The 26,039-nt window shown below is 48.3% G+C and overlaps 1 protein-coding gene across 1 annotated transcript; it reads left to right on the top strand.

Annotated features, from left to right (window-relative positions):
* The first annotated feature begins 929 nt into the window (after nucleotides 1–929).
* Nucleotides 930–25,965, top strand: Fbp1 (fructose-bisphosphatase 1). Its single transcript, XM_027955820.3, has 7 exons — nucleotides 930–1,308; nucleotides 11,912–12,074; nucleotides 13,876–13,968; nucleotides 18,587–18,727; nucleotides 22,309–22,446; nucleotides 23,653–23,772; nucleotides 25,598–25,965. The coding sequence occupies exons 1-7, from the start codon at nucleotides 1,139–1,141 to the stop codon at nucleotides 25,787–25,789; spliced, it is 1,017 nt and encodes a 338-aa protein (XP_027811621.1). The 5' UTR covers nucleotides 930–1,138; the 3' UTR covers nucleotides 25,790–25,965.
* The last annotated feature ends 74 nt before the right edge of the window (nucleotides 25,966–26,039 follow it).

The raw sequence follows: 26,039 nt of genomic DNA, 5'->3' as shown, positions 1-26,039 counted from the left end.
ATCACTTTCTCAGGGAAGTTTTCCTGAGCTCCTCTGCTTCCTGCCCCTCCTTGCCTCCATGGGGACTCTCTCTCTCTCTCTCTCTATTTCATTTTCTCTATAGCACTGAGGCTTATGTAATGAATGGGTCTATTATTAATTTCTTTAAATCATCTGTTAAAATGTAAGCTTAAGGAGGGCAGGAGTTTTGTGTTTTCAGACTCTGTCTCTGGAGTGGAGGATGGGGTCTGGCATGCAATAGGTACTCAATAACCATAGTTCCATAAATCAGCGTGAGAAACAGCAGTGTTGTGGCCACAAATGGGTCAGGGGGAGGCTGGTGGAGCCTCCAGGCCCCAGGAGACTCTTCTTTGCGTCTGCAACAATTTTCCCTGCAAAACACACCTACTGGAAACCAAATCCCCTCACCCCCCAGCTTTTCAGTTCTAGGAGTCCTGACAAGAGGAGGCTTCAGATTAAGGATCAAGACCTGGGAGGCCAGACGAGTGAGGGACAGGGGAATGCACTTCTCCTGAGGTAGGTCAGAAGAGTCAGGTGACAGGGTGGGCAGAAGACCACAGCAGGGGACAGGCCACGGTGCTGAAACCAGGCCACGGTGGGCTGGAGTGTGGGTGTCTCCGACTGACTGATCAGACGTGACCTTGCTGAACTTCTGTTTTCTATTTTAGGGGGCGGGGCTGAATCACGCCTTCTTCCTTGGTGGGGTTGTCGTGGGACTGTAGGAGATTGTGCATGTCGCCCAGAGTAATGCCCCACAAAGCAGGTGGCGACAGTGGGGGAAGTCGAGGTGGTGACGCGGCGCGGTGCGGTGCGTGGGGGCTGCAAGCGGAAAGGAGGCAGGAAGACCGCGAGGAGGAGGATCCGGACCTTGCGGCAAAGTTCCCGCGGGCGGAGCGCAGGGGGTGGCGGTGGCGCAGCGCGGAGGTGTTCCCGAGGCGGGGCGGGGCGAGGCGGGACCCGGCGCCTAAAGGCTCCCAGGGGACTCGGCCCGGGCCAGCTAACCCGCGAGCCTTGCGGACACGTTGAGGTCAATCTGTGGATCGGCGCGTCCTCCTGCTGCGTGTGGCCGATTGTGCCTGTCACCAGCACCTGCCGCCCGCACCTGTCACCTGCACCTGCCGCCCAGCGAGAGGCAAGCATGGCCGACCGGGCGCCCTTCGACACGGACATCAGCACCGTAACCCGCTTCGTCATGGAGGAGGGCAGGAAGGCTCGCGGCACGGGCGAGATGACCCAGCTGCTCAACTCGCTCTGCACCGCCATCAAAGCCATCTCCTCCGCGGTGCGCAAGGCGGGCATCGCGCATCTGTGAGTTGGGCTTCAGGCCTGGGGCCGCGTCCTGTCTGTCTGTCCGCCTGGGGATCTGCCTGTGGCCCTCGGGACCTCCTGCTGTTCTGCCACTCTGACATCTGAGCATCTCTTTCCCTCTCCAGAAGCTTGCCCCGCTGCACACAGCCCTCCCCTGTCTGTTGGCCTTAGAGGTGGCCACCTGGGGCCTCTTTCCCAGGCGCACCCTGCACCTCTCTCCTCTGGCAGGAGGAAACTGCCTCAGCGCTCAACGTCCTAGTGAAACCCCAGGGACTCAGGAAAGTGCTAGCTCAGGGCTTCCTTCCCTTCTTCTTCTTGGCCTCCTTCACTCCCTTTGGAACGAGGGTCCCAGTCCAGTATCTCCTAGACCCCCAAAGTCCTGGCAGGCTGGGAGGAAGCCTGTCTGCCCAGGTCCTAAGAACACAACTATCATTTTCTCTGGGAAGTTTTCCCTGGTGTGCCGCTTGCTCCACTGGCCCACCCCTGTCTAGGGCAATTGCCACACTGTCTCGTAAGCAGAAAAAATTCACCCGGTGAGCTTCAAAATCTCTACCCATTTACAATAAAGGTGTGTAAGGCCCTTTCTGGGTTAGTGAATAGTTTTAAAAATGTGTATAAGTAGAATGGTTTCGAATGAGCTAGGAAGTGCTTTTCAGACTTCAGTGTGCGCAGGAGTCCTTTATGGATCTTGTTCAGAGGTGGCCCTTCTTGCAGTAGGTCTGGGGTGAGGCCCCGGATTCTGCATTTCCAAGTAGTCCTCCTGTGGTGGGGGTTGCTGATCACCATTATGAGTAGTGAGGAGTCAGGGAACATGGGGACTCAAGGGTACCTCCTTGCAACCCTTTTGTAAGCCACACAACACCCTTTGATTTGTTCTGGTGTGCACAAGTATTTTAAATCTCATTGGTTCTTACTTCCCCTGAAGGATAGCTGGATTTTCAGATTGTCCATACCCCTTCCTGACTTTTCCCACACCTGTGAACACTACAAAATGACACAGGATGCCCACAGCCGATCCTGCTACTTTGGAATGCCTCCCTAGATTTGTTACAGCTCCCCAGCAGTGTGACCTGCCTTCTGTTTTCTGGCAAGCTCTGGTCCCACAGAATGGGTTGGTTGAGCTAATTCTTAAGAAAGAAGCAAATGGTCACATTTATTTTCAGAAGTCAAGCAGGGCCAGGCCTTCCTTGTAGGAGAGACAGGGCCAGGTATGTTAAGAAAGGTGAAGACTCTGTTATTATTGTACTTTCAGCCCCTCCTAATAATGTGTTTCTAAGGATTCTTTGCTTTAGCAAACAGATTTAATTTACGACAAGTGTAGGTGGCCTCAAGGCTTTAGCCCTTTTTAAGGACTAGGGTGATTTGTAAGAAATAGCAGTTCCATTTTTTTTTTTATCTTGTTTTAAAAACATGTCAGTACCCTTTACAACCCAAGAGAGACTCAGGAGCACAAGATCTGCTTTGAGGTGTCCTACCTTTTAAGCAACCTCAGATAGCAGTACCTGGGAAAAGGGGTGCTAATTATGACTACATAAGATGTGTATTTCAGACTTGATAGATGTGAACACGAGTTTTTTTTTTTTAAATCACTGTTGTTATAAACTACTTAGTAAGTTGCACTAATTTATAAAAAAAAAATCAAACCATTCAAAAGAACATATAGGAAAAAGTGAAACTACCCCATATCCATTTCCTGGGGTATCCACTGTTGACAGTTTCCCTAGTATTTTCCAGATACTTCTTTACACTCATACAGATTTATACATGAACACATGTTTACATATTCCCATATGCAAACAGCAAACACAACGGGATCATTCTTAACATATGTGTCCAGTTTGCTCTTTCATTTGACATGATGTGGGAAAAGAAGTTTGTGCTCAGGATGACATGTGGTCAGACCGGTAGAAATACGACAAGATCTCCAGCCAGGTTTCCAAATTACATTCATCAGAGGCTTTGATGTGTTAGGTGGGGAGCCAGCAAGCCCTCAAAGAGCTTATTAGTGCTAAAGATTTGCTCTAGAAGGTCATATGCTCAAGGGAGTGGGTGCACGCAAGGGCACAGTTTGTGGACTCACTCACGATAACAACCCATTAGGAATCATCAGGAGTGTAAGGTTGGAGCCTGATGGCCACATGCTCACCCACCTGAGGGGAGAGCGCATACAGATCTGTGCAGGAGGTGGCCAGCCTTCTGTCCTTCACAGTAGCCTGTAAGAAGAGCTGGTGAATTCATGGCTCAAGTGACAAAGTCACTGTTGTCCCACTTCTTTGTTTGCATTCCTGGGGAGAAAGTGGTCCTCCACAGCCTGAAGCTTTGTGGCTTCGTGGCGCGGATGTTGCTGGTTTCCCTTTGAACATGTTTCCAAATCACCACCTGAAGAATTCCTGGGCTCTGCTTCATTTAACATACTGCTATTGCACACCCACAAAGGACAAAGCTCCAGAAGAGACGGAGAGATGTAACAGCACAGCTCTTACCACCAGAAGAACAAGCCAAGCCAAGAATTTGTTGTAGGACATAGGAGGACTTCTGAGAGATGCTGTCGCAGAGGGGCCAGGACCATGATTCAGGCACGAGGGATTGGGGAGCATCAAGGTGGGCTTCTGTGAGGACAGTAAGGGCAGCCACAGGCTGGATGGCTGTTGAGCAGTTAGACTGGGCGGTCAGGTGAGGAAAGGTCCTGTGTGGGGAAAGTGTTTCTGGGAAAACTGCTCATTCAGTTTGACCAGGGCCTGGAGTACAAATGCTGGGGCATTTGTGGTGTGAAATTGGGGGTGTTCTGGAGGAGCATCCAGTGACAAGAATGGCCTCTTTGGGAGATTATGGAAAGGGAGAGGGTTTTTGAGTTGGGCAGTGGCATTATTGGAGATTAATCTAGGGAGAAGAGGGCTATAAGGATGGTGTTGGCAGATGAGACATTTGGAAAACCAGTGAGAAAGGGAGTTCCTGTAAGAGGCCATGAGAGCTGTGGCATTGGAGGGGCCGGGAGAACACACATGAAGGTGAGGTCTGAGCATGGACGGATGAGAAGGGCAGGGAGCGGGTATCAAAGAGCTGGTTCTGGCAATTGAGAGCAGAGTTGCACCATCAAAAACCAAAGCAGCTGGGTGCAGGGGCGCACGTCTGTCATCCCAGCAGCTCAGGAGGCTGAGGCAGGAGGATCATGAGTTCAAAGCCAGCCTCAGCAACGGCGAGCACAAAGCAACTCAGTGAGACCCTGTCTCTAAATAAAATACAAAGTAGGGCTGAGGATGTGGCTCAGTGGCTGAGTGCTCCTGAGTTCAATCCCTGGTGCCCACCTCCCCCAAACAAAACAAAGTAAAACAACAAAACAAAGCCATACAGACGACAAGACCCAACTATGTAAAAACACAAGCTCCTCCAAGGCAGAGCTGGTTTTAGAGGCTGGGGACGGGTGAAAAGATGGTTTTGACATTTTGAAAATATTGAACTTGAGGTATTGGAGAGCTATGCCATTGGAGATGTCCAGCCCACAGTCAGATGTGCCAATTGGGCCAGAAGTGCCTACTAAAGATTTGGCCACTGGATTTTGGCACACTTTCTCTGAGGCAGAGAAGAAAGGAGATCAGGACTGGAGTTAGCACAGCAGGAACTTGGGAGTGCATTTCTCACATTCCTGGCCCTTGATTCCTCTGAGAATATGGGCAGGTGACATAGCATTCCTGAGCCTCAGTTTCCCCACTTGTGAGATGGGGGACAGCTGTGTGTTCAAACTCAGGGAGTTGTGTGAAGGTGAGCTTATAATCAGATACCAATGTTATAACTGTTTTCCTAAAGACTATTTTTTTCTGGGGGGGAGGACTGTTCTCTGTATATTGCTTTTCATTTCTTAGCAGCAGGGATACAGGCTAGAGCACCAGGTGGGAAAACAAATTTGCAATAGGAAACGTTTTACTATCATATTTTTGTTGGGTCCATAAGTTACATTTGCATGTGGGGTCTTCTTCAGGTGATGGAAGAAAATACTATGAAATTTCATTTTAATTTTGGAATTACAGGCCAGCTTATACATGCTTAAGCTTGCCTTCAGACTTGCAGTGTTTATGACATTAAACTAGTGGAGACATTATCAGATTTATTTTCTATTTCTTGTCTTATCTTCTGCACATAACCAGAGAGTGAACTATGACTTCCTTTCCATGAAAGTACAGCCAGCCCCACGTTGTCCTGTTTGCCCATTTTCAGCCTCCGTGAACACAAGCAAAGGTTGTTTTGATGACCTTGAAAGCTGCTTGGTTGGCACCTCTTCAACGTATTTCTGAACTAACCCTTGGATGCTCCTGGTTGGGTGAGTGGTTGGTCATTTACCATGGAAGCAATCAATAATAAACCAGAGTTACATTGGACTTTAGTGATAAGGATTAAATAATAAGCCTTGCTTTTTCCTGGATTGGGAATTATGAAGATGAGCTTGGTTCTTTTGCTCACTATCTATGCTGCTGCTGCTTACGTTGTCCTGTTGACATCAGGAGGAAATGGTCCTCAGTCCGTGCACCAACCAAGGAAGTCCTGCAGAGCTTGTCTCAAGGTGAGGCAGGCCCTGGCTCTGGTCCACATGTCCAGTACTGTCTTCAGAATTTCTGTGAAAGGCAGCTTTCCTTGGTCATCAGAAATCACCTGTGAAACATCACAGATTTCATGGCCCAGAAACAGCACATCCTATTGTAGAAACCATATGCAATAATCAATGCTAACATTTAATCCAAATTTCCAAGGATTTCAAAATACTGAGCAAATTAATCTAGGCTTCAAGAAATTCCCTATTCTATGAATTTCAGTGACTTATAGTACTTTTTCAAGTTTTTTGGTGAGGTTTACAGAGAAAGTAGAAGATGAGATATTAAGGACTGCTTCTCAAATTGAATTTTGGCCCCTAAAGTTCCAGGAAGAGATTTTTTTTTTTGATGTTTGTCTCTAGGAATTTGAAAGGGAAAGGTCATGACACAGAAGCTTGACTCCTGAGGGGACTTTCCCCACTTTAACTAGTTGGGCTGTAGTGCCAAGTAATTTGAATAAAATGGAAGTGAAATGTCACAAATATCTCAAATGAAATATTATTCTCAGCGAGAGCTTGTACATAAACTTGGCACACTTGTTTTTTTGTCAATTACTTGTGACAACAGCTCTGCACTGGCTGTCACCCCAGAAGTTGCCTAGAAACTGGTTTGGGGGGTGTCACTCCCATCACTTCCTCAGCAGAGGCTCAGGAGGTCTGAGAGCAATGGTGGGTGCCACTTTAGGGAGGAAGTGCTTCTCTGAGCCAGGGGCATTGCAGGCGTTATCCATCAGGCCTACAAACCTGGCCAGAAGCCGTTAGTCGGATGGTTTGGACAACTTGGTGGAGGTCCCACAATCAGGAAGAGGGAAAGGCAGAATCTGAACACAGATCTTTGGGGTGCTGCGTCTTGCCAGGATCCTACCTTGCTTCTCATTGTGGATGTGTTAATGCTGAGGGAACTGGGCATGGCCATGGAACAGTACTATTTCTTTCACACTTACCTACACTTTGACCTCTGTCAATTCAGGCACTCCTCTCTAAAAGCACAAAGCAGATGCACCATATTCCATGTTACAGAGGAAGCACCAAAGGTCAGGGGTGCAGAGTGACCTGCATTTAGGGCTGCTAAGCATGTGGCAGAGCTGGGATTTGAACCCCCATTGTCTAGTCCCAGGCTGCACATGGCCTTGACCACCGTGTCCTGCCGTCTCCTGGTGCACTGGCTGGAGGGAAGGGCCACTTGCCTGCCTTTTATCAGGAGGTGTGTTAATCTGCAGTGGTTGTGTCAGAGATGGGGATCTTGGATGGTAGGTTTTGACGATGCCATTAGGTTGAATGGAGTTTGTAACCTTAGATGTCCTTGGATCCCGTATTATTCTCTAAATTAATTCATTCATTCTAGAAGAGTTTATGGAGCACTTACTATGTGTGGGCACTGTTCCAGGTGCTAAGGATACAGGGTGAGCAACATATTCTCTTTTCCAGGCTTGGGAACTGGAAGGCCTTTCTTCTCCCAGAGGCCCCTTCAAATGTACCATTTCTGGGAGAGAGTTTCTGTCCTCAGAGATCATTCACCTCGTGCCGGGGCTTCAGGTTTAGGCCTCACCAGAAAATAAAACAAACAAATGAAAACAGTGATCTCAGGAGCCCCTGTGCCCATCCCCAGGCAGAGAGCTGTGTGTGGGAGAGAACGTCCTCAGACTGGCCCAGCGGGAGCGCCAGAGCCAGAGGCTTGCCCCCTGGCAGCCCCATGCAGGTTGGCCACATCCTCTGCAATCAGGGTTAGGATGACACTTCCAGTGGCAGCCAATCTATGCCCTCGATCCAGGGGCTCCTGTGAAGAGGGGTTCCTCCCACAGGCCATGAGACCAATGCAGAGAAGTCACTCCTCCCAGCTTGTGGCTTCTCTGGGTCCTCTCTGACTGGGGTGGGAGAAGAGGCCCTCTCGCCCTAACATGCTTGGGGGGGGGGGTCATGTGCTGTCACTGATGCTGGTGGCCCATTCCTGGAGATGTCATCAGACTCCTGACATCAGGGAGACACTCCTGGAGCCGGGTGTCCTCAGTGTTGGTCTGGGATCCTTAAGTGGTTGTCCGTCCGCACCTCTTTGGTGGTCCGTGCTGACCACCCACATTCACGAAGAGGTTTCCATTTTCAAGGCAAACACCTGAGAAGTGGATTAACCCCTCCCTGCTGCTTCCAGAAGTTTCCCCCACCCAACAGTTAGTTGTACCTATTAACTTACCACATACATATCAGGAGCAAGAATAGGTCCCTCGTTAATCAGCTCTGCTCTTTCTATTTTCAAAACCCCTTTAATTAAAATCACCCAAAAGATGATGTGTAATTATGTATTCATCTTATAAACTTCAATCAAAATCCAACACAGAGAGTTTCCAAAATACGTCCATCACTACATGCTCAGCGCTGTGCACTGTTCTCTTTTCCAGTCACTTTGATGAGGATACCTGGGAAGCGAGTGTCCTGGGCCTTCTGGAATAATGCAGTTTAAACGCATGCCCCAGATGCTTCAAGCTTTGAAAGCCAGCTGTGAGCCACACGTGCCTGAACAGCTGAATCTTGTGACATTGTGCCCTGGTTCAGGGCCCGGGGTGCTCAGCTGGTTTCCTTGTGCTGTGGTGTGTAGGACATATTAATTCCATGGCCTGCAGAAGTGGTCAGAGGCTCTTGGGCCTTGGCTGCTCCCCGATTCTCTTGCTTGCTTCTCACTGCACCTTGCGGGAGGCCCCACGTAGTTTTTCTTCTTCCATCTCTCAAGCTCTGACATTTCTGCTTAAAGGCCCAAGGAAGAGAAGCTCGCGATGTGGTCTCTCCCTGCCGATGCCACCGTGCAGTGGGATCAACTGCTACAGACCCCAGCTTCTTTCTCTTTCTCCACCAGTTGTTAAGGCACAGTTGGCCCCAGGGAAAGCTCGTTTGGTCAGGGTTCCCCAGATCCTGCAGCCCCATTTGCTGCCTCATTCTGGCCCCAAAGAACTGACCTGAAAGAGACCCAGGTGGTGTGAAGAGGGCTTCCTCTCATCTGGGGTTCACGGCTGGCATGGAAACTCCTTCCAAACCAAGACTGGCTCTTGGCCTCTTGAGTCTGCCTAGAATTTCCATTTGAGGTACATAGCTGCTTTGTCCGTAAAGCCCTGGCTCAGTGGGTCAGGCAGAGCCCTGGAGGTTGTCGCTAGGTGTGAGCCTAGGCCGTACCTGCTGTTGACTCTGTAGGCAACTCCTCTGGCTCTGTCCATGTGGTCATCAGGATGTGGAGAGGAGGCCCTTGCACATCTATCCTTCAGGACCCTTGAGGAATGATGACTGATCAACCTGCACAATTTGATTATTTCTAAGGGGATAAACTCCATGTGCCCTTCAGTTTAGGAGTTCCTGGAAGATATTTCTAAGGGCTTTCCCTCTTTGCTAAGTCACAAAAGCCTCACCTACTTTAGCTTTCTATTGACGAGGACGAGCATTGCCTTGGAGACTTCTTACAGCCCCTTTGAGGGTCCCGCTGAGATGTAGGGGGGAAGCTGGGGTGAGCATTCATCCAACCACAGCTGCCATAATGGCTGTGGCTCCCTGATCAGATGAATGGAGCTCAGTGAGGGAAATGAGAAACTCAGCTCACCGTCGCCCTCAAATGCTGAGATGTGAGTCACAGAGGGTCCAAAAATCGTGACACAAACCCAGACGTCATTCCTACCCACATGACAGCATTTTTGGTTGGCAGCCTAGCAATTCACCCTCCTGAGCCCTGTTCCTGCCTTCATGTCACTTTCCTGGGCCTTTTCAGAGGGTTTCTTAATGCCAGGGCTCACTGTGAAGGTCCCTCCAGCCACACGTCCTAGGAAAGTCACACAGTGAATGACTTTTGAGCTTGAGGGGCTCAGACTAATCTATCTCCAGAAAGCTCTCTCCTGTGTCTTTCCCTGGGCTACAGAAGGTCATGCTCAGTGTTGGGGAAGGTGACATGAGCCAGGTTTGCTCACTGCTGCTCCAAGATCCTGAGAGGGCTCCTAGCCACAGAGAGAGGCCACGGAGGGACCAACACACAAAAGCCGAGGGTCCCAGAGGGTGGCCAACCTGTCCACGATGGCAGTCGTGTGAGCCACAAAAGACACCAGACACCAGCAACTTACGGGACCCTCACCACAGGCTTCATGGAAGTGGCTCTTCACCAAACCCGGCCAACAACCAGCTGCCTCTTCAGGTCCCCTGCCTTTAGGGTGGCCCCGGCACCACTGGGTGGTAAAGTGCTAATGGGGCCAATGTGAGAGGCCGGTTCTTCCAGCTTTCTTCAGAACTCTTTCCCCCAGTAAGTGTCTCTGTTCTGTTCTCACGGAGAGAGCTTTCTGGAGATAGATTAGTTTGAGCCCCTCAAGCTCAAAAGTCATTCACTGTGTAACTTTCCTAGGACGCGTGGCTGGAGGGCCGTCCCAGTGAGCCCTGGCATTAAGAAACCCTCTGAAAGAGCACAGCAAAGTGACCTGCGGAGCTGAGGTCTGGACCACGTCTCTGCCCTCAGGCCCATGTGCTCGTAGGTCAGCACTGTCTGCCCTTCTGAATCAGCAGTGACTTTAGGATGGAAATCCAGGCTGGCCGGGGGGTGGGGGTTGTCATTAGTGGGGCCAGCGAGGGGGGAGGTGTTTGGGTTGGTGGCTCTGGCACAGCCCCTCTGGTCCACCCAGACTTGGGCTGCTCTCTTCCACCACTGTTGGCTTCACAATCGAGTTCAGAAAGAAATAACGTGGAAAGAAAAACAGCCCAGAGACACGCAGCAAGAACCCTTGGTCTTTTGCTCCTGAGGAGGCCAGTAGGGGCCAGGGTGGACGCTGCTTCCAGGCTGGAAAGATGCCGAAAGTGGAGGACACTGATAAGGGGATTGATGAGACCACTGGGGTAACCCCCTGGAGACAGTCACCCAGGCTGGGCATTTGGGTTTGGATGGTTTTTAGGGTGGACTTCATTTTGCCAAGCCAGATACAAGCAAGTTATCTTTTGGGAAAATGTGTCTTCAGGAGAGGAAGCAGTCGCAGTCACAGGAGTGTGACAATTGTTCCTAATCCCGCCAAGGTTGCAGTTGGATCCTGACCTCCATGTGCAGCTGGGCATCTTCAATGCTGCTTCTCTTCCTCTTTTTCTTTGTCTTTGCTCACCCAGGCTCCTGTCTCTTCTCTGCCTCCTTCTGGGTTCAATCTCAGGCCATGACAACCTGCGTCTTCTCTCATGCTAACAAGCCAGCTGCACTTGGGACAAGCCCCTTGGATTCTGGGAAGTCTACAATTACTGACTTGCAGGTAGTTTAAAAATAAAGCAAAAGCTCTGGGCTCCCTTATCCCCTAGGACTCCTTCTGGGGCCACAGGGGCCACCAAGGGTACCCAGGCTGCAAGCCAGAGGGAATGACCCTCCTCTGCTCTAGCTGGGTGGTCTGGAGGGACCCACACTTGCCTCAGAATCTGTTTGGTGGTGTAAAAAATGAGGCGGTGAAGCCAGTCGATGTCCACTGTCTTCCAGGACCTTATTTGTTGTGCAGCTGTGGAACCCCTTGGTCAGCAGACACCTTGGGTGGCTCTGAGCCAAGCTTCCTGCTTGCTGTGTCTCTCTGCTGATTCCTTTAACCTGTGCAGGTGGGGATAAAAATGAGTTCTTGGATAAAACAAAAGTACAAAAATCTCCAGGCTTTTCTGTTATAATACATAGATATACATAGAGTAATAAATGGATGCACCTCTATATTATTAAAATTAGCATTTCATGGGGGAGTAGAATCAGGAAAAAATGTTTTAAAAGGCTCCTTATGGGCAACACGATGTGAGTAAAGAAAAGATGGAAGCATGTGGATCTGACCACAAAGGTGTGCAGGGTGGGTGACAGGGAGTTGGCCTTGAGAGTGACGGTCATTGGAGTCAATCCGGGGCACTCATCTGTCCTGGATTGGCTCTTCTACACTGTGTATCTATCTTCTTTTCTTTCTTCTAAATCCTGCTAAACGCTCCCTTTCAGTGGGTGTGTGGATACATCTGCGGATTCTGGTGGCTGTGGTTTATTTTTTGTGGCTTTCTTCCCTCCAGCTATGGCATCGCTGGCTCTACCAATGTGACAGGTGACCAAGTTAAGAAGCTGGATGTCCTCTCCAATGACCTGGTTATGAACGTGCTAAAGTCGTCCTTTTCCACCTGTGTTCTTGTGTCCGAAGAAGACAAACACGCCATCATCGTAGAGCAGGAGAAAAGGGTGGGTCTGGAACCTCCTGCTCAGGGATGGAATGAAGCCATTTTTCTTCTGAGCTGCACAAATGACAACCTGTTTATTCAGACTGGACTCCCAGGAACCACTCTAGCTCCTTCCTGTCCTCTTTTCACCCATTCCACCTTACTGCCAATCTCAGGCCCACCCTCCCTCACCCATGTGCACCCGTCCTGTGATCATGTGGGTTCTTCTCTCCCGTGGACTTGACCTTGGTTCTCACTTCTCCAGGGCAGGTTCATACGGGTTCTTCTCTCCCATGGACTTGACCTTGGTTCTCACTTCCCGAGGGCAGGTTCAAGCTCTTACTGCCTCTTCTGGGAATCTCCCTGCATCCAGTCCCCAGCCTTCTCTCCTGACCCTCCTGCCAACGCAACCCCCTCCGAATTTCCCTCACTGATCTGTGCGTTGGAAGCATGGGATGCCTACTGGTCAAGGGAGGGAACAAATCATATTCTCTGTATCCCAGCATCTGTCCCGAGGCCTGCCACATAGCAGGGGGTCAGCGCCAAATGACTGTTGGAAAAGATTGTGGAATGAAAGAGTAAATCCAGCTTTTATAACACAATAGTGATTATGATGAAAAAGACCATGGGGACAAGAAGTACAGTTGTATGGACTTATTACCTTGCCCCCCAAGCCCCCAGACGACTGGGGACATGGAGTAGAACTAGAAAAGGAAATCAGAAGATAAAGACTGCCTGTCTCCATTTTGTTAAGAGGGTCGAGGACACGTCTTATTAACTGGCTTTCCATCATTCCTAAAACAGCACTTAATGTCAGAGTCACAGTTGGTGTTTTTCTCTGATGGACTTTGGCAGTTTGGGGCATATGGATTGAATTCATTTTTGAACCTTCTCCATCACTCACCCCAAGCTTCTCTGGCTGCCACAGGGGGCACATTTCCATTTCCCAGTTTCTCCCGCTAGCAGGAGGTGATTTGCGAAGAGCAAGAGGCCAGGAAATTATCTTAATCCGGTGCAGGACATTTAAAAACCACATTTAAGGAGGCTAATTTGAAGAATGAAAATTCCCACTGATGTGCTGATAAACTGGCTCTCTCTCAAAAAAAAATCTGATTTGTAATATTTACCAGTCAATGATATAAATACATTAATCATAGACTCACTTTAAGCTACCACCATAACATCATTGAAAGCAGAATTAGATGTGCACAGTTAGCTCTTGAGAGCCCATACCAGTCAGCTCCCATTCAAGGAATGAATCTTTGATAGTCCCACTACAACAGAGGGTCATCTCCCTTGGGAGTTACACTAGGGATATTGTTGACAACCGCAACCTCACATGGCATTTTGAGATCTGCATGGGAAGTTTCTTATAGGTCTGAATGCTAGGAAGGTCTTTGTTTCAACTAAAAAATTGTGTTTTTTTTTTCCCCCTACAAATAAGGAGAAGTTATTTCTAATCTTGCTTCTCTTTTTCTGTGGCTGCCAGGACTCTCAAACCAAAATCATAATTAAACTCTATCCATGATGTAGGAAATTATGACTTCTTTATCTGTAGTCTATCGCCTCCATGTGTACTTCCTATTCTAAATGGTCTCTTCTCTGCTTAATCATCTTTCGAATTCTCTCTTTCTCCTCTCATGTCTTCCCTGACAGAGTAAAAATAAATGACTCTCATTTCTTAAGCTTGCTCTACAGGCCCATTTTGACTGCTTGGTGTAAATTCCCAATTTTGTTACAATATTTAAAAAAGTATGTCTTTTTATTTATTATTATTATTTATCATTATTATTTTTAATTGTTTATCTTTTTTCTCTGCTCAGGGTAAATATGTGGTCTGTTTTGATCCCCTTGATGGCTCTTCAAACATTGACTGCCTCGTATCCATTGGAACCATTTTTGGCATCTACAGAAAGGTAAAATGGGATCTATTCAGCCCCTAGTTTTAGATAAAAAAAAAAAAAAAGTTAAGGTGGAGAATCTGATCCTGTTTCACTAGGGGAAGCATCTAGAACTTATAGGATGAAACTCTGAGGCCTGAGTTGATTAGCAAGTCACCTTCTAGCTTTTCAACATTAATTAGATAATAAAAATCCATGAAGTTATTTTCTAAAAAATATAATAGTAAAATGTGAGTAGGAGCAGAAAGATATTTCACTCTTTTAGCTATATCTTTCTTTTATGTTAGAAAATTACATTAAAAAAAAGTTTCATGATGATACTGTGTGAATTGAGAGTCTGACAGCGACTGAGATTATCTATGTAAAAATTGTCCTTTAATTCCTGTAAATCACCGCTGAAATTAAATGGCCTATGACCAAAGAATAACCATTTTACAGTTTTTAAAGGATTGAAAAAAATCTAAAGAAGATCGTTTCATTGGTCCATGAAATTCACATGATATTTACTTTTCACCATTCACAGGGTTTTATTGGCACAGGCACATTTATTTACATATTGTCTTTGGCTGACTTTTGGGCATACTGAGAGGGGCAGTGGCAGTGATAGAGGCTGGGTGACCCGTGGAGCCTGAACTATTTCCTCTGTCTGTAGAAAGGGCTTGCGCCCCCTGCTGTGGGTCCTGGAGGGCACACTGTGCAGCACAGGACGGGTCCCTCCCTGAGTCTTGGAACTGCCTGACCTGGGCAGTCACTCCACCTCCAAGAGCCTCTCTCCTCTCTCCTTTTTCTTTAGAGTCTGTGTGTATATGAGAGAGAGAGAGAGAGAGAGAGAGAGGAGAAGGGGGGAAGAGAGCATGCTCAAGTATAGAGAAAATAAAACACAGGGAGAGTGTCTGTGTGGCCACCATAAGACAGTATAAAATGGGCCACAAGCCCTCTTGGCTTCAGCTCTTATTTATTTTATTTTTCAGTTTTGCAGTGTGGGGGGCAGAACTCAGGGCTAGTTGCATGCTAGGCAAGTGCTCTGCCACTGAGCTGTGCCCCCGCCCAGCTCTTATCTATTTAGAAATAGGACAGCTCACAGGTGACAGCTGTCTCATCCCGTTTCTTCATCTCCGTGGATGAAGTGGTTCATTCCACTGAGCCATATTTTAGGTGATGAAGGCTGGAGTTTAGTCATGAGACCCAGAGTCCCCTCTGCTTCTCAAAGTGACTCATTGTCCACTGTTGCCCAAGGCTTCCCGTTCCGTCCACGTGGAAGGTAGCAGCACCGTGGGAAAGTAGTCATGGGTCACTGGATGAGTTTTCCTTTGCCCTGGGTGACAGCCAGATGCACTTTAGTATCAGTGTGCATAACAGGAGGTTCCGACCCTCCTCCCACAAGGCAAAGGCGGTGCTTTCTCTCCGGTCCCATTCATGCCCTGAAACACACCATTCCTGCCCTGGACACAGAGAGATGAGATTTTCCCCGCGGGGCACCAGGTCTGCACCATAGCCGGAGAGGTTTGCTGCAGCTCTTCCACATGCAGAACACCTGTTGTTGGTGATGTGTCTGAGAATTCAGGGAGACCTATCCTGCTTTCTGCAGAGGTGGCTCTTGCTGGGGACTCAGCTTCTTGGTGCACATGCTCAGTGGAGAGCACCCGTAGCTGGGATCAGGCCTTGTCCACGTGATGACTGGAAAGAGGCTCAAAAGGACCTCAACAGCATGTGGCCCAAGGTTCTAGCTGTTCCTGTTGCAGCTCACCCTGCTTCTGGCTGGAGATATGTGCACAGGACAGATTCTCTCAAGGCATCAGGCCACACCACGGCTAGAACGTCTGTCTCGTGATTGCTCATTTGGCTTTTTGGAGCATCACATGAGATTTTTTACGTGTTTGGAAACAGCTTTCCTACCCGCCTTTGTTTTCTTCTTTGAGTTAAACACCTTTCATCTTTCTATCGGAGGCGATTTTCGATCTCCCTCTAGCCTGCACCCGCTCCTGGACACACAAATTGGCAACACACCTTGAAACTATTCAGTCCCCAAAACTAAAAGCAGAGCTTCAAAAGGAGGTTTTAATGGTTTTCACTATGAGGAAAGACCTTTGCGACTTGACAGTCCCTACCCCACCCATTTCTGCCTTTCTCCTTCGCCACCTCAGGCGTCTTCCCTGTGCTCTTTATTTATTTATTTTTGGTATCAGGGATGGAACCCAAGGGCACTTAACCACTGAGCCACATTCCCCAGCCATTTTTTGTATTTTATTTAGAAACAGGGAATCGCTTAGGGCTTCGCTAAATTGCTGAGGGTGGCTTTGAACTCGTGATCCTCCTGCCTCAGCCTCCGGAACCGCTGGGATTCCCCTGTACTCTTTATGGGAGATAACACCTACAGCAGATGGAACCTTGGGTAGACAATGGTAGGGACTAAAACTTTATAATTTTTCCAAGTACTTTGTGCCCATTACCCTCTTCCCCAGGCATCTGCCAGGGGATGGACTACACACCCTGGGAAGAAAGACGTGCGGTGCTTGGGTTTGGAGGAGCAAATTCATGCTCTGGGAAGGGTGATGGGTTAGAAGAGAATTCCTCCCAATCTAGGATTCCATGTGTTTATTTTCTCTTTCTTTTGGGTATGTGGGTGTCATAGACAAGTGTTTGTGTTCCTTAGTCCATGCAAGGAAGGCCCCATGGGAGAGTGTTTGGTGACAGTGTTTTGGGGAATTGGTTGTTTACGTTTGCATCTTTGCTGCAGGAAGGCATGGGGGGTTCTGGGCCAGGTGACCCTCCAGAGGACTCAACCTGAATGGAAGGAGAGGATAGTTAGAGGCCCGGGTCCTTCCACTGTGTCACTGGATTCAAGGGAAGCAGTTATTTGTTAACCTCTGACCTCAGGCAGGTGGTCCATGTTGACAAAACCATTAATCTCTTTTTTTCAAGGTGGGACATTGGCAACACTTGCCATTTAGGGAAAACAACTCAAATTTTGGATCCTGGGTTGAGTCTGCACTATCTGGTGAATACAAACCAAATTAAATCAAGTAACTGGACCCGTTAACCAACCCACAACCCAGGTGAAAACTATGGACAGAACTGATGGAGAGGATTGTTTTCATTTTTTCCTTTTACATGAATAGTTGGTTCAAGAGTCACCTAAGGCATGTAATAAAATGCAGATCCCAGGACCCAGCCTAGACAGGTTGGCCTGGTAAGTCTGGACTATAGCCACAGAGAACGCGTTTTTCTTAAGTATCTCAGGTGATTCTGATGCAGATGGTCCATGGGCCACACATTAAAAAGCTCTAGGAAGGAATGACCTGGACTCTGTCTGCTGGGAACCTTGCTCTTCAGCTCCTTGGTAGAGACACTCTCAGCTTCTGGAATCTCCAGCTGCTGAAGGAGTAAAGGAAATTGGAGGAAATTGGCCATTTAATTTTTTTTTTTTAAAAAGTTCAGGCAGAGAGCATCAAACTTAGTTTGTTTAGGGCTATTTTGAGGACTGAACATGATTATCAATAAGAAATCACGATTAGGAGCCACCTTTTAAGTCATTCCCTTTCTTCTTATTAGATAAACTGGGTCACATGACTCAGTGCTTTGAATGAAAAAAAAATAGAGTCTATGTCACATTCTAAGTGTAGGTATTGTTGGTTAATTTGTGTGTGTGTGTGTGTGCGCGCGTGTGCGCGCGCGCGAGAGCACATATGCATGTGGGCTGTACTGGTTCCTGATGTAAAATGTGTTACTTTTTTCTTTCAAAACTGACCACAATTACTATGGGATATCATGTGATGCCTGCTACATGCACTCATTGTGTAATGTTCAAAGCAGGGCAAGGGTGTCTTTCTCCTCATTTGACATTTATTTGTGGTGAGAACATTCACAATCCTTTCTGCTGGCTTTTCTGGAATACACAGTCCATTATCATGATCTGTAGTCACCCTACCATGCAGGAGAACAGGGGGCTTGCCTCTCCTGTCTAACTGGGACGGTATCACTGCCTAACCTGCCTCGCTCTCCTTTCCCCTCCTCTCCAGCCTCTGGTAACCACCACCCACTCTCAACCTCTATGAGATCAGCTTTACAATGTGTTTCTTACTGTGGGTCATGGTCAAAGGCTGGGCAGCACCTGCCTTCCCTGCAGTGACTCTGGGGAGGTTTTGCAAATTCTGGGTATTTCTTGGACACGAGATGATATGACCACACAGCCTGTGCTGTGACTGGCAAGAGCTCTTGAAATTGATTTCCTCCCAGACTCACTGCCCTGCAGCCTGGTGTTAATTGGTTTAAATAAAGATGGAGTAGGCAGGTGAAAGACATTGATGCCCATAATCAGATTAAATTAGAGGGAGCTGGCAAGAAGCATGCTGTTTTTTGGAAGTGATAATGGAGAGATGAAGGATTATCAAATTAGAAGAATGGGAGGAGGCCCCTGATTGGAAAGAAGCATCCAGATGCAGGAAATTCAGGGTCTGGTGGGAAGGCTGCCGTGGTAATGTAATAAGGATGTGACTGATGTGGAGGAAGGTCCCTCTGGGAAGATGCCTGCTTCATTAGGAGAACACCTGGACAATGCATCCTGCTAATGGTTGATCCAGAGAAAAGATCCATAAAACCAAACAAAAACATGTTGTTTTTTTTTTCCCTCTAGCAATCCACGGGTGAGCCTTCCGAGAAGGATGCTCTGCAGCCAGGCCGGAACCTGGTGGCAGCTGGCTACGCGCTCTATGGCAGTGCCACCATGTTGGTCTTGGCCACCGAGAGTGGGGTCAACTGCTTCATGCTGGACCCGGTGAGAGGGCGCGGGGGAGGCTGGGTGCTGGGTAGTGGCTGCGAGTTGGTGTACACTGTGTGTGGGCCAGAGGGATGGAAAGGATAGGGTCGGGTGGGAAGGGGAAGGAGATGAACACGGGAACATTATGGAGGGGCGAAATGGTGTCTGTCCAGAGAACAAGCAGGGTCTTTGTTGCAGGATGAAGTCTTTCAAATGGCCACTACTCCATTATTCCAATGACTCAAAAGCCTGCCATGCCCAGGAAGGTCAGATAAATCAGCGAAGTGTGCTGGGGAGGGCGGGTAAGGGGCAGTGGTAGGGACTGGGGTGGACTGGAGAGGTCCAGCAGCAATTGTAACTACTTGGGAACAGAGACCCGGGTCTTGCCAAATTGTACAATTTTTCAAGGAACACTGGATTTTGAAAAAGTGTCATGTTTCTAGATGTGTAAACACTGCACCAGCCAACCCAAACACGAGGGTGGACAGGTGGGACCTGTGGAGGGTCTGTGGGCCACCCACCGTATCCACTGCTAGTATTTCTACCTCATTCACCGAGAGGGGAATTCATGAGGGGAAGCGGTACCCCACAGTGTCATGTAACAGTGGGGTACCCCTTCTTCAAAATAGCTTCTTTGAAAATAGCCATCAGGGAGGATCGTAAGTTCAGGGCCACCCCAGGCAACTTAGTGAGATGCTGTCTCAAAATAAAAAATAAAAATGGCTGGGGGTGTAGCTCAGTGGTAAACTGCTTGCCTAGCAGGTGTGAGGCTTCAGGTTTGATCCCCCGTCCTGTGAAAAGGGGGGGGGAACAGCAGTTCCCAAATGGAGTTGGTTTCGTATGTGTGTGTGTGTGTGTGTGTGTGTGTGTGTGTGTGTGTACCAAATCTCAGTTCACCCTTGCAGTTTTGATAAGACTTTGATGAACTCAAGGAAATGACAATAAATGAAGGGAATGAAGATAACCCCTTCGTCTACCACATAGAGAAAAGTTACATTATAGAGAGGCTAGGGTGCGGCTCTGAAAAATGTTCACTCACAGCTTTAATTTATGGACAGTTGCTTCTACGTTCCATAAATTTGCCCATCATTTATTCAATCAAGTAGATGATACTTTTAACAGGACTGGTAAAATTAGGGAAAGGAATCTCTTTAAGTATTTGGTGCCACCAAGCCCACCACTGAACCCTGCACTCACAGGACTGCTCGTCCACGCATTGACACATTCACTATGCACTTGGTCCAGGGTGCGGGGGTGGGGGGCGGGGGGAAATTGGATTTATAAGTTTCTTTTAATTTTAGAAATGTCTTCCTATGACATTTAGTGTGTTTTGTGCTGACACACTAAAAACAAGGTATGAAGTGCAAACTGGAATCCTCTGTGGGTCCGGTTGCTGACAGGGAGGCCGGTGGGGTAGTGTCTGGGTGTGTGTGGCAGGTGGTATTAACGAGAACAGGGCCATCTTTGATCCATGCACTTTTAACAGAACTGGACTTTCACCTCCTTGGAAGCATGGCACTTAATAAATAAACAAGGGCAGGGCAATGGCACCAGTTAACAAATGAGATGACGTCAGGGGGAATTTGTGGCGGAACCAGAGCAGAGTTCAGTCCGTGTCCAGGACCCAGCTCTCGTCTCGCCTGGCCAGCATCCACGGCTTCCCCACGTGTCTTTCTGGTGCTCTCTCTGTTACCTTTGAGTCATGGACATGTAGGGAAAACAAATCTCTTCTTGCTTCCTGATTGCAGATGGGGTCTCCAGGAGTAGGCTTCCGTGTATTTGATGGTCTTTTCCCTCCTTAGGTCTAAAGGTTTGCAGGAACAGGGTGGGTTGTTGTGAGAGTGTACTGCTGGCTGCCACCTGCTTCCTGATTTGTACTCTTCCTCTCACTGTTGCCTGAGGAGGGCAAGCTGCCCACCGGGGAGATGCTGAGTACTTCCTCCTCTTTGTTTTGACTTGCTGCAAGGACAGGCTGAGGGTTTCTGCTAAAACCACTGCATTCCTAGCAGGCTTTGACTTTTGAGGAGCTTTTGTGTCTCTGGTCTCCATTCCTGGGAGTTTCCCCCTCCTTGGCACCCTGGTTCCTCAGCCTACATCTAGGACAGGGTGACTGAGCTCTGCACGCAGCACCTATTGCCTGTTGTGCTTCCTTTTCTAGATGCTTTTTTTTAAAAAAGATATTTATTTACTTATTCTGCTTTATTGATTATAAAATAATGTTCCTATATATTTATGGTCAAAAATTTTGGAAGTGGAAAAATAAAAAAGCAAAAAAAAAAAAAAAAAGTAAAAAGCAAGAGTCATCCGCAGTGATATTTTCAATGACCACTGTGAATTCTCCCTCCCTTCCTTCTAGTTTTAACAGGAACCAATCTTTGTTATGGGAATAAATGGCTGGCCTCGCTTCTTAACTCACCTCAATAGAGCACCTGCCCTCCAAGTGGGCAGAGCCCCCCCCTTCCCCTTTCTTCTCCCACATAGGCGTCCATAACAATCCTTATTCAGAGCAGCAGGAATTATGGGCACTCCCCCCCCCCCCCCCCCCCCCCCCCCCCCCCCCCCGAGTTCAAGTCTCCTTTGAAGAACCAAAACCCCAGCAGCATCTGCTCAGTGCTGGGCGTGTGGGAGGAAGTGTCTGAGATACACTTTGCTCATCAGTGAGCAAAGGTGCCTGAAGTTGCATATTCTGGGACTCAAAACTCAGGGTTCCACTTTGTTCAATAGAAACACACAGACGAGCCAAGACAGAATGAAATGCCAGCTCAGAGACTGTGGTTTTGCTGTTGTCTGTCTTCCTGAATCCCAGCTGCCCTCTGAGACAGCTCAAGTGCAGTGGATACAAAGGCATATCTGATATTGCTTTGGACACACAATTCTTCCTCTTTCTCAAGGTTTGCTGCTGTTTTACACATTTCTGCTTGCCCTATGTCTGCATGGTTTCTTTCTTATTTTACGGAAATCATTTGCAAACAGTCAGAAGTCCTGTTTACCACCCTGTTGACTTCTGCAGCAACCCTTTGCCTTTCCTCTCATTTTATTTTGAACCCAGGGGTGCTCAACCCCTGATCCACATACCCAGCCCTTTTTACATTTTATTTTGAGACAGGGTCTTGCTAAGTTGCTCAGGGCCTTGCTAAGTTGCTGAGGCTGGCTTTGAACTTGCAATCCTCCTGCCTTAGCCTCCCTAGCACCGGGATCACAGGTGTGTGCCTGACTTTTTATTTTATTTTATTTTTTGCAGTACTGGGGATTGAACCCATGCTGCTTTGCTGATGAAGTACATTCTCAGCCCTTTTTATTTTATTTTGAGGCAGGGTCTGGCTCATTCGCCCAGGCTGACCTTGAGCTTGCAACCCTCCTGCCTCAGCCTCCCCTGTCACTGGGATCCCATTTCCTTTTTACTCATTCTCACCACTCTCTCTCCTCTCACCCTGCCTGCAGTTCTTGGGGCATTTGGCAGGAATCCCTGGTGGTCTGGGGATGAGGTATGACCATAGGCCACGCACCTCCCCGTTCAGCCCGGCCTGGCCACTTTACACCTTGATCTTCCTGGGGGAGGCTGCTTGAAGGCTCTCTACCTTTCCTTTCTTGTTTCAAAGGCCATTGGAGAATTCATTTTGGTGGACAAGAATGTGAAGATCAAAAAGAAAGGTAACATCTACAGTCTCAATGAAGGCTACGCGAAGGACTTCGACCCCGCCGTCACTGAGTATGTCCAGAGGAAAAAGTTCCCGCCTGTAAGTAAGGGGCAAGGGGTGGGGCTGCGACAGTGTTGGGGCCTTTGGCACCAGGGGCAGCTCTTGGGGGAGGGGTGTCCCCCGAGAAGAAAAGTGACCTCTGGGATTGAGAAGGGCCCCGGATCTTATTTGGGACTCTTGAGTTATGTGGAAACCTACTGATTCATGACTTACCCTGCTTTGTGCAAAAGGAGGCAGGGACAGAAGCAAACTGTGCTGTGCTGTGCTGTGATCTGTGATCAGTCTGTGCTGATCTGTGATCAGGCTCTCACCCGGGTGCTGGGAGCTGGAGTTCTTGCCCTGAGATGTCAGAACTGGAGTGTTATCTCAGCCTTTGCCACTTGCTCTTTGAAGAAAATCAGGATAATTATAATGTCAACCAGATGAATGTGTTTCAGGTGACAAAGCATTTCCACCTCTGGGTACAGAGGGTACAAAATGTGGTATTTCCACCCAGGCACCTGCCACGTGGTGGGTCCCTCCAGGCCCATGTCTGAGATGGGCTTCTCTCTTTCATTCCAAGACAGAGTGTGTGCTTCCTGGCATCTCTCTAAAGAGCTTACAGTGGGTGTATAAGAGAAGGGCAGGCCATGCAGCGGGCTCCACGTGGGCATCGCTCATCTTGTGGTACCAGGGATTGAACTTGTGGTACTTGGTTGAAAGCCATTGACAACTGCTATTTTCTCAGGATGAAACCCTAATGCCATCAGCATGACATTCAGGGTCCTCAGAGCGGCCCCAGGCTTTTTCCCCTTTCTCTGTACCTTCTTTGATCCCCTCTGGTGCCCAGCCCTGGCTTGCACACGTCCCCAGGCCCTGGGTGGCTGGTCTTTGCAGAGAGCTGTACAAATTCTCCTGCTATGAAAAGTACAGTGTGGCCCTGCCCAGCTCCTTAGCCTGCCCACATCCTTCCCAACCCCGCGGTGCTGCTAAATGGAACAGTTTTTGTGATGCTTGCTCCAACACCTTGGTCAGAAGGAACCACACTCACTTGGGGGCTTCTTCCTGTAATGTGACCTGTGGGGAGATGGATGGGAGGCTGTTTCTGTTATTCCATTTTCTGCTTCTTGGGAACAGGATTTTCATCGCATTTCTTAGCACAGCTCCATAGCGGCTCCATAAATGACTGGAGTCAAATATGCATAAGAGACATAAAGAGAATGGCCTTGATTTTCTGCACCCCTGGTTACTGTTCTCTCTTTGTAGGATAATTCAGCGCCCTATGGCGCCCGGTACGTGGGCTCCATGGTGGCCGATGTTCACCGCACACTGGTCTATGGAGGGATCTTTTTGTACCCTGCGAACAAGAAAAGCCCCAATGGAAAGGTGAGAAAATTCCCCAAAAAGTGATCAAGAAGGAGTGGATCTTATTTTTAGCCTGGGGTATTCGACTTTGTGTGAAAGAAAAAAGATTAAGACAGATTGATATCCTCTGGTTGCTGCCGAAGACGTCTCTGGCACATTCTTTACTAGATTCAAGGTAAAGCCAGTTGACACCAACTACACACAAAAACATTCTCTTGAGAGCCCTTCCAGGGCTACAGCAAAAGAGAATTGATGGGGCTGGGCTGTAGCTCAGCCGTAGAGCGCTTGCCTTGCAAGTGTGAGGCACTGGGTTCCATCCTCAGCACCACATAAAAATAAACAAATAAAAATAAAGACATTGTGTCCATTTTCGACTAAATAATAATTAAAACAAACAAACAAACAAAAAACAATTGATGGCGTTCTGGTCAGGAGGGGACTGAAAGGGCTTGGAGCTTCTGGTGGGTACATGGTTTGGCTTGGACAAAATGAGTTTCACTCATAAAATGAATGAAAATGGTCCAGTGTCATTACCAAGGCAGCAAATCAAATATATATCAGAGGTCTTTGATCAATTCCAAAAGGCATAAAATAGAAATAACCAGTGAGCCTGACATTTGCTGCCTTAAATACGAGAACTTTTAGGGAAAAATAGACTCTCTGGAGAACATGGAGCTTTTCCCAGGACTGCACTGGTACTAACGAGACATGGGGTGGGCCAGGCTTTCTTATGCTGGCCAAGGAACACCCCTTTCTCTACACAAAGTGTCAATGGGCTTCCTTCCCCAGTATTATGTCCTCTTTTTTTTTTTTAAACATTTTTTAAAATTAGTTGTTAATGGACCTTTATTTATTTATATGTGGTGCTGAGGATCGAACCCGGTGCCTCACACATGCTAGGCAAACGCTCTACCACTGAGCCCCAGCCCCAGCTCCCTCTTTTTTTTTTAATGTGCAATAATGAATAGCAAGAAAGATCCCCTTAGGATAGTTAGCTATTGCTATATTCACATCTCTGTGTATGGCACTGGGCGGCCAGTTACCCGAGGGCATTCTTCTTTACTTGAAACCCCAGCCTTCTGGGGCCACAGGTGCACTCCAGCCTGTGTGATTAGCCTGCTTTCTAGCACTTTGCTCTAATGCCTCAAAAATTGCTCTTGAACACAAACATAGAAGCTCCTCCTCTTTTTCCATTTTTTGAGTCTGGAGCTGACACATGTATGGGAATCAAGTCAGGAGACATCTGCACAGAGCTCTCTGCTCAGAAGGCAGACTGCAAGAAAATGCATATGAGAAAAAAAGTTCATATTTAAAAGTAAATGCCAAGATGTGTAACACACTAAGCCCCAGCCCTGGAGCCATGGGAGGGTCGTAAAAGGAAGCACAGAATTGCAAACAATGTCACACTGTTTGGAGGAGCCGTCTGCTCTCCAGATGTCTGCAGCCAGACACTACAGTCGATTTTTAAAAATGCTTTTAGATTCGGCAAAGCTCCATCCCAAACACACAGAGAATCAGTCATTAAGTCCAGTTTCTGTGCTATAAAGAGGAGGGGGGCCATCAGTGCTGCCAAAATGTCATTTTGTCCTGGTTCCAGGTGGTCGGCCTCAAAGTTGCTTCGGGTTGTCTGTTGCTGGCCCTTGGTTCCATTTAACCACATGGTTGGCGGTTTTGTCTCCGTAGCAACCAGGGGTGGGAGGGAAGTTTTGCAACCCGGAGGAGGGGAAGAGCATGGGTTACCTTGGGACCTCCCGCCAGCTCTGCCCCGTTGGGCTGGGCAACAAGCCCCCTCTCTGTTCAGTACCTTCTGGTGTGAGGACTCCAGTGTCGGGTTCTTGTTTTTCAGCTGAGACTACTCTATGAATGCAACCCGATGGCCTTCGTCATGGAGAAGGCAGGGGGACTGGCCACCACGGGGAAGGAAGCTGTGTTAGACATCGTTCCCACCGACATCCACCAGAGGGCGCCGGTCATCCTGGGGTCCCCTGACGACGTGACCGAGTTCCTGGAGATCTATAAGAAGCACTCTGCCAAGTGAGGCGCCTGCCTTGCCCTCACCTGGAGGAATGGCCTCCCTCTCCGCACTGTCCCCACCCTGCCCGATTGTGCGTTCCCAGGCAGCACACAGAAAGCACGGGGTACCTTCACCTAACCCCGTGGGTGAGCCAGATTCCTAGTGGAAGGAGGAGAAATAAACTTTTCTTCCTTCCTTTCTTCATTGTTTTGTGTCAAGTTAGGACAATGGTGACAGCAACATGTACACAACCTTAGGCGATTCAGTCTTCACA

This window comes from Marmota flaviventris, chromosome 16 (genome assembly GCF_047511675.1).
Source record: "Marmota flaviventris isolate mMarFla1 chromosome 16, mMarFla1.hap1, whole genome shotgun sequence".
NCBI classification, from domain to species: domain Eukaryota; kingdom Metazoa; phylum Chordata; class Mammalia; order Rodentia; family Sciuridae; genus Marmota; species Marmota flaviventris.
Note: the sequence above shows the minus strand (reverse complement) of the source record. Positions and strands in the feature narration are given on the sequence as shown.

Coding starts and splice junctions, on each gene's coding strand:
- Fbp1 (XM_027955820.3), top strand. CDS start 1,139: ATGGCCGACCGGGCGCCCTTCGACACGGACATCAGCACCGTAACCCGC. Junction 12,075..13,875: donor TCGTAGAGCAGGAGAAAAGG/GTGGGTCTGGAA, acceptor TTCTCTGCTCAG/GGTAAATATGTGGTCTGTTT. Junction 22,447..23,652: donor AGAGGAAAAAGTTCCCGCCT/GTAAGTAAGGGG, acceptor CTCTCTTTGTAG/GATAATTCAGCGCCCTATGG.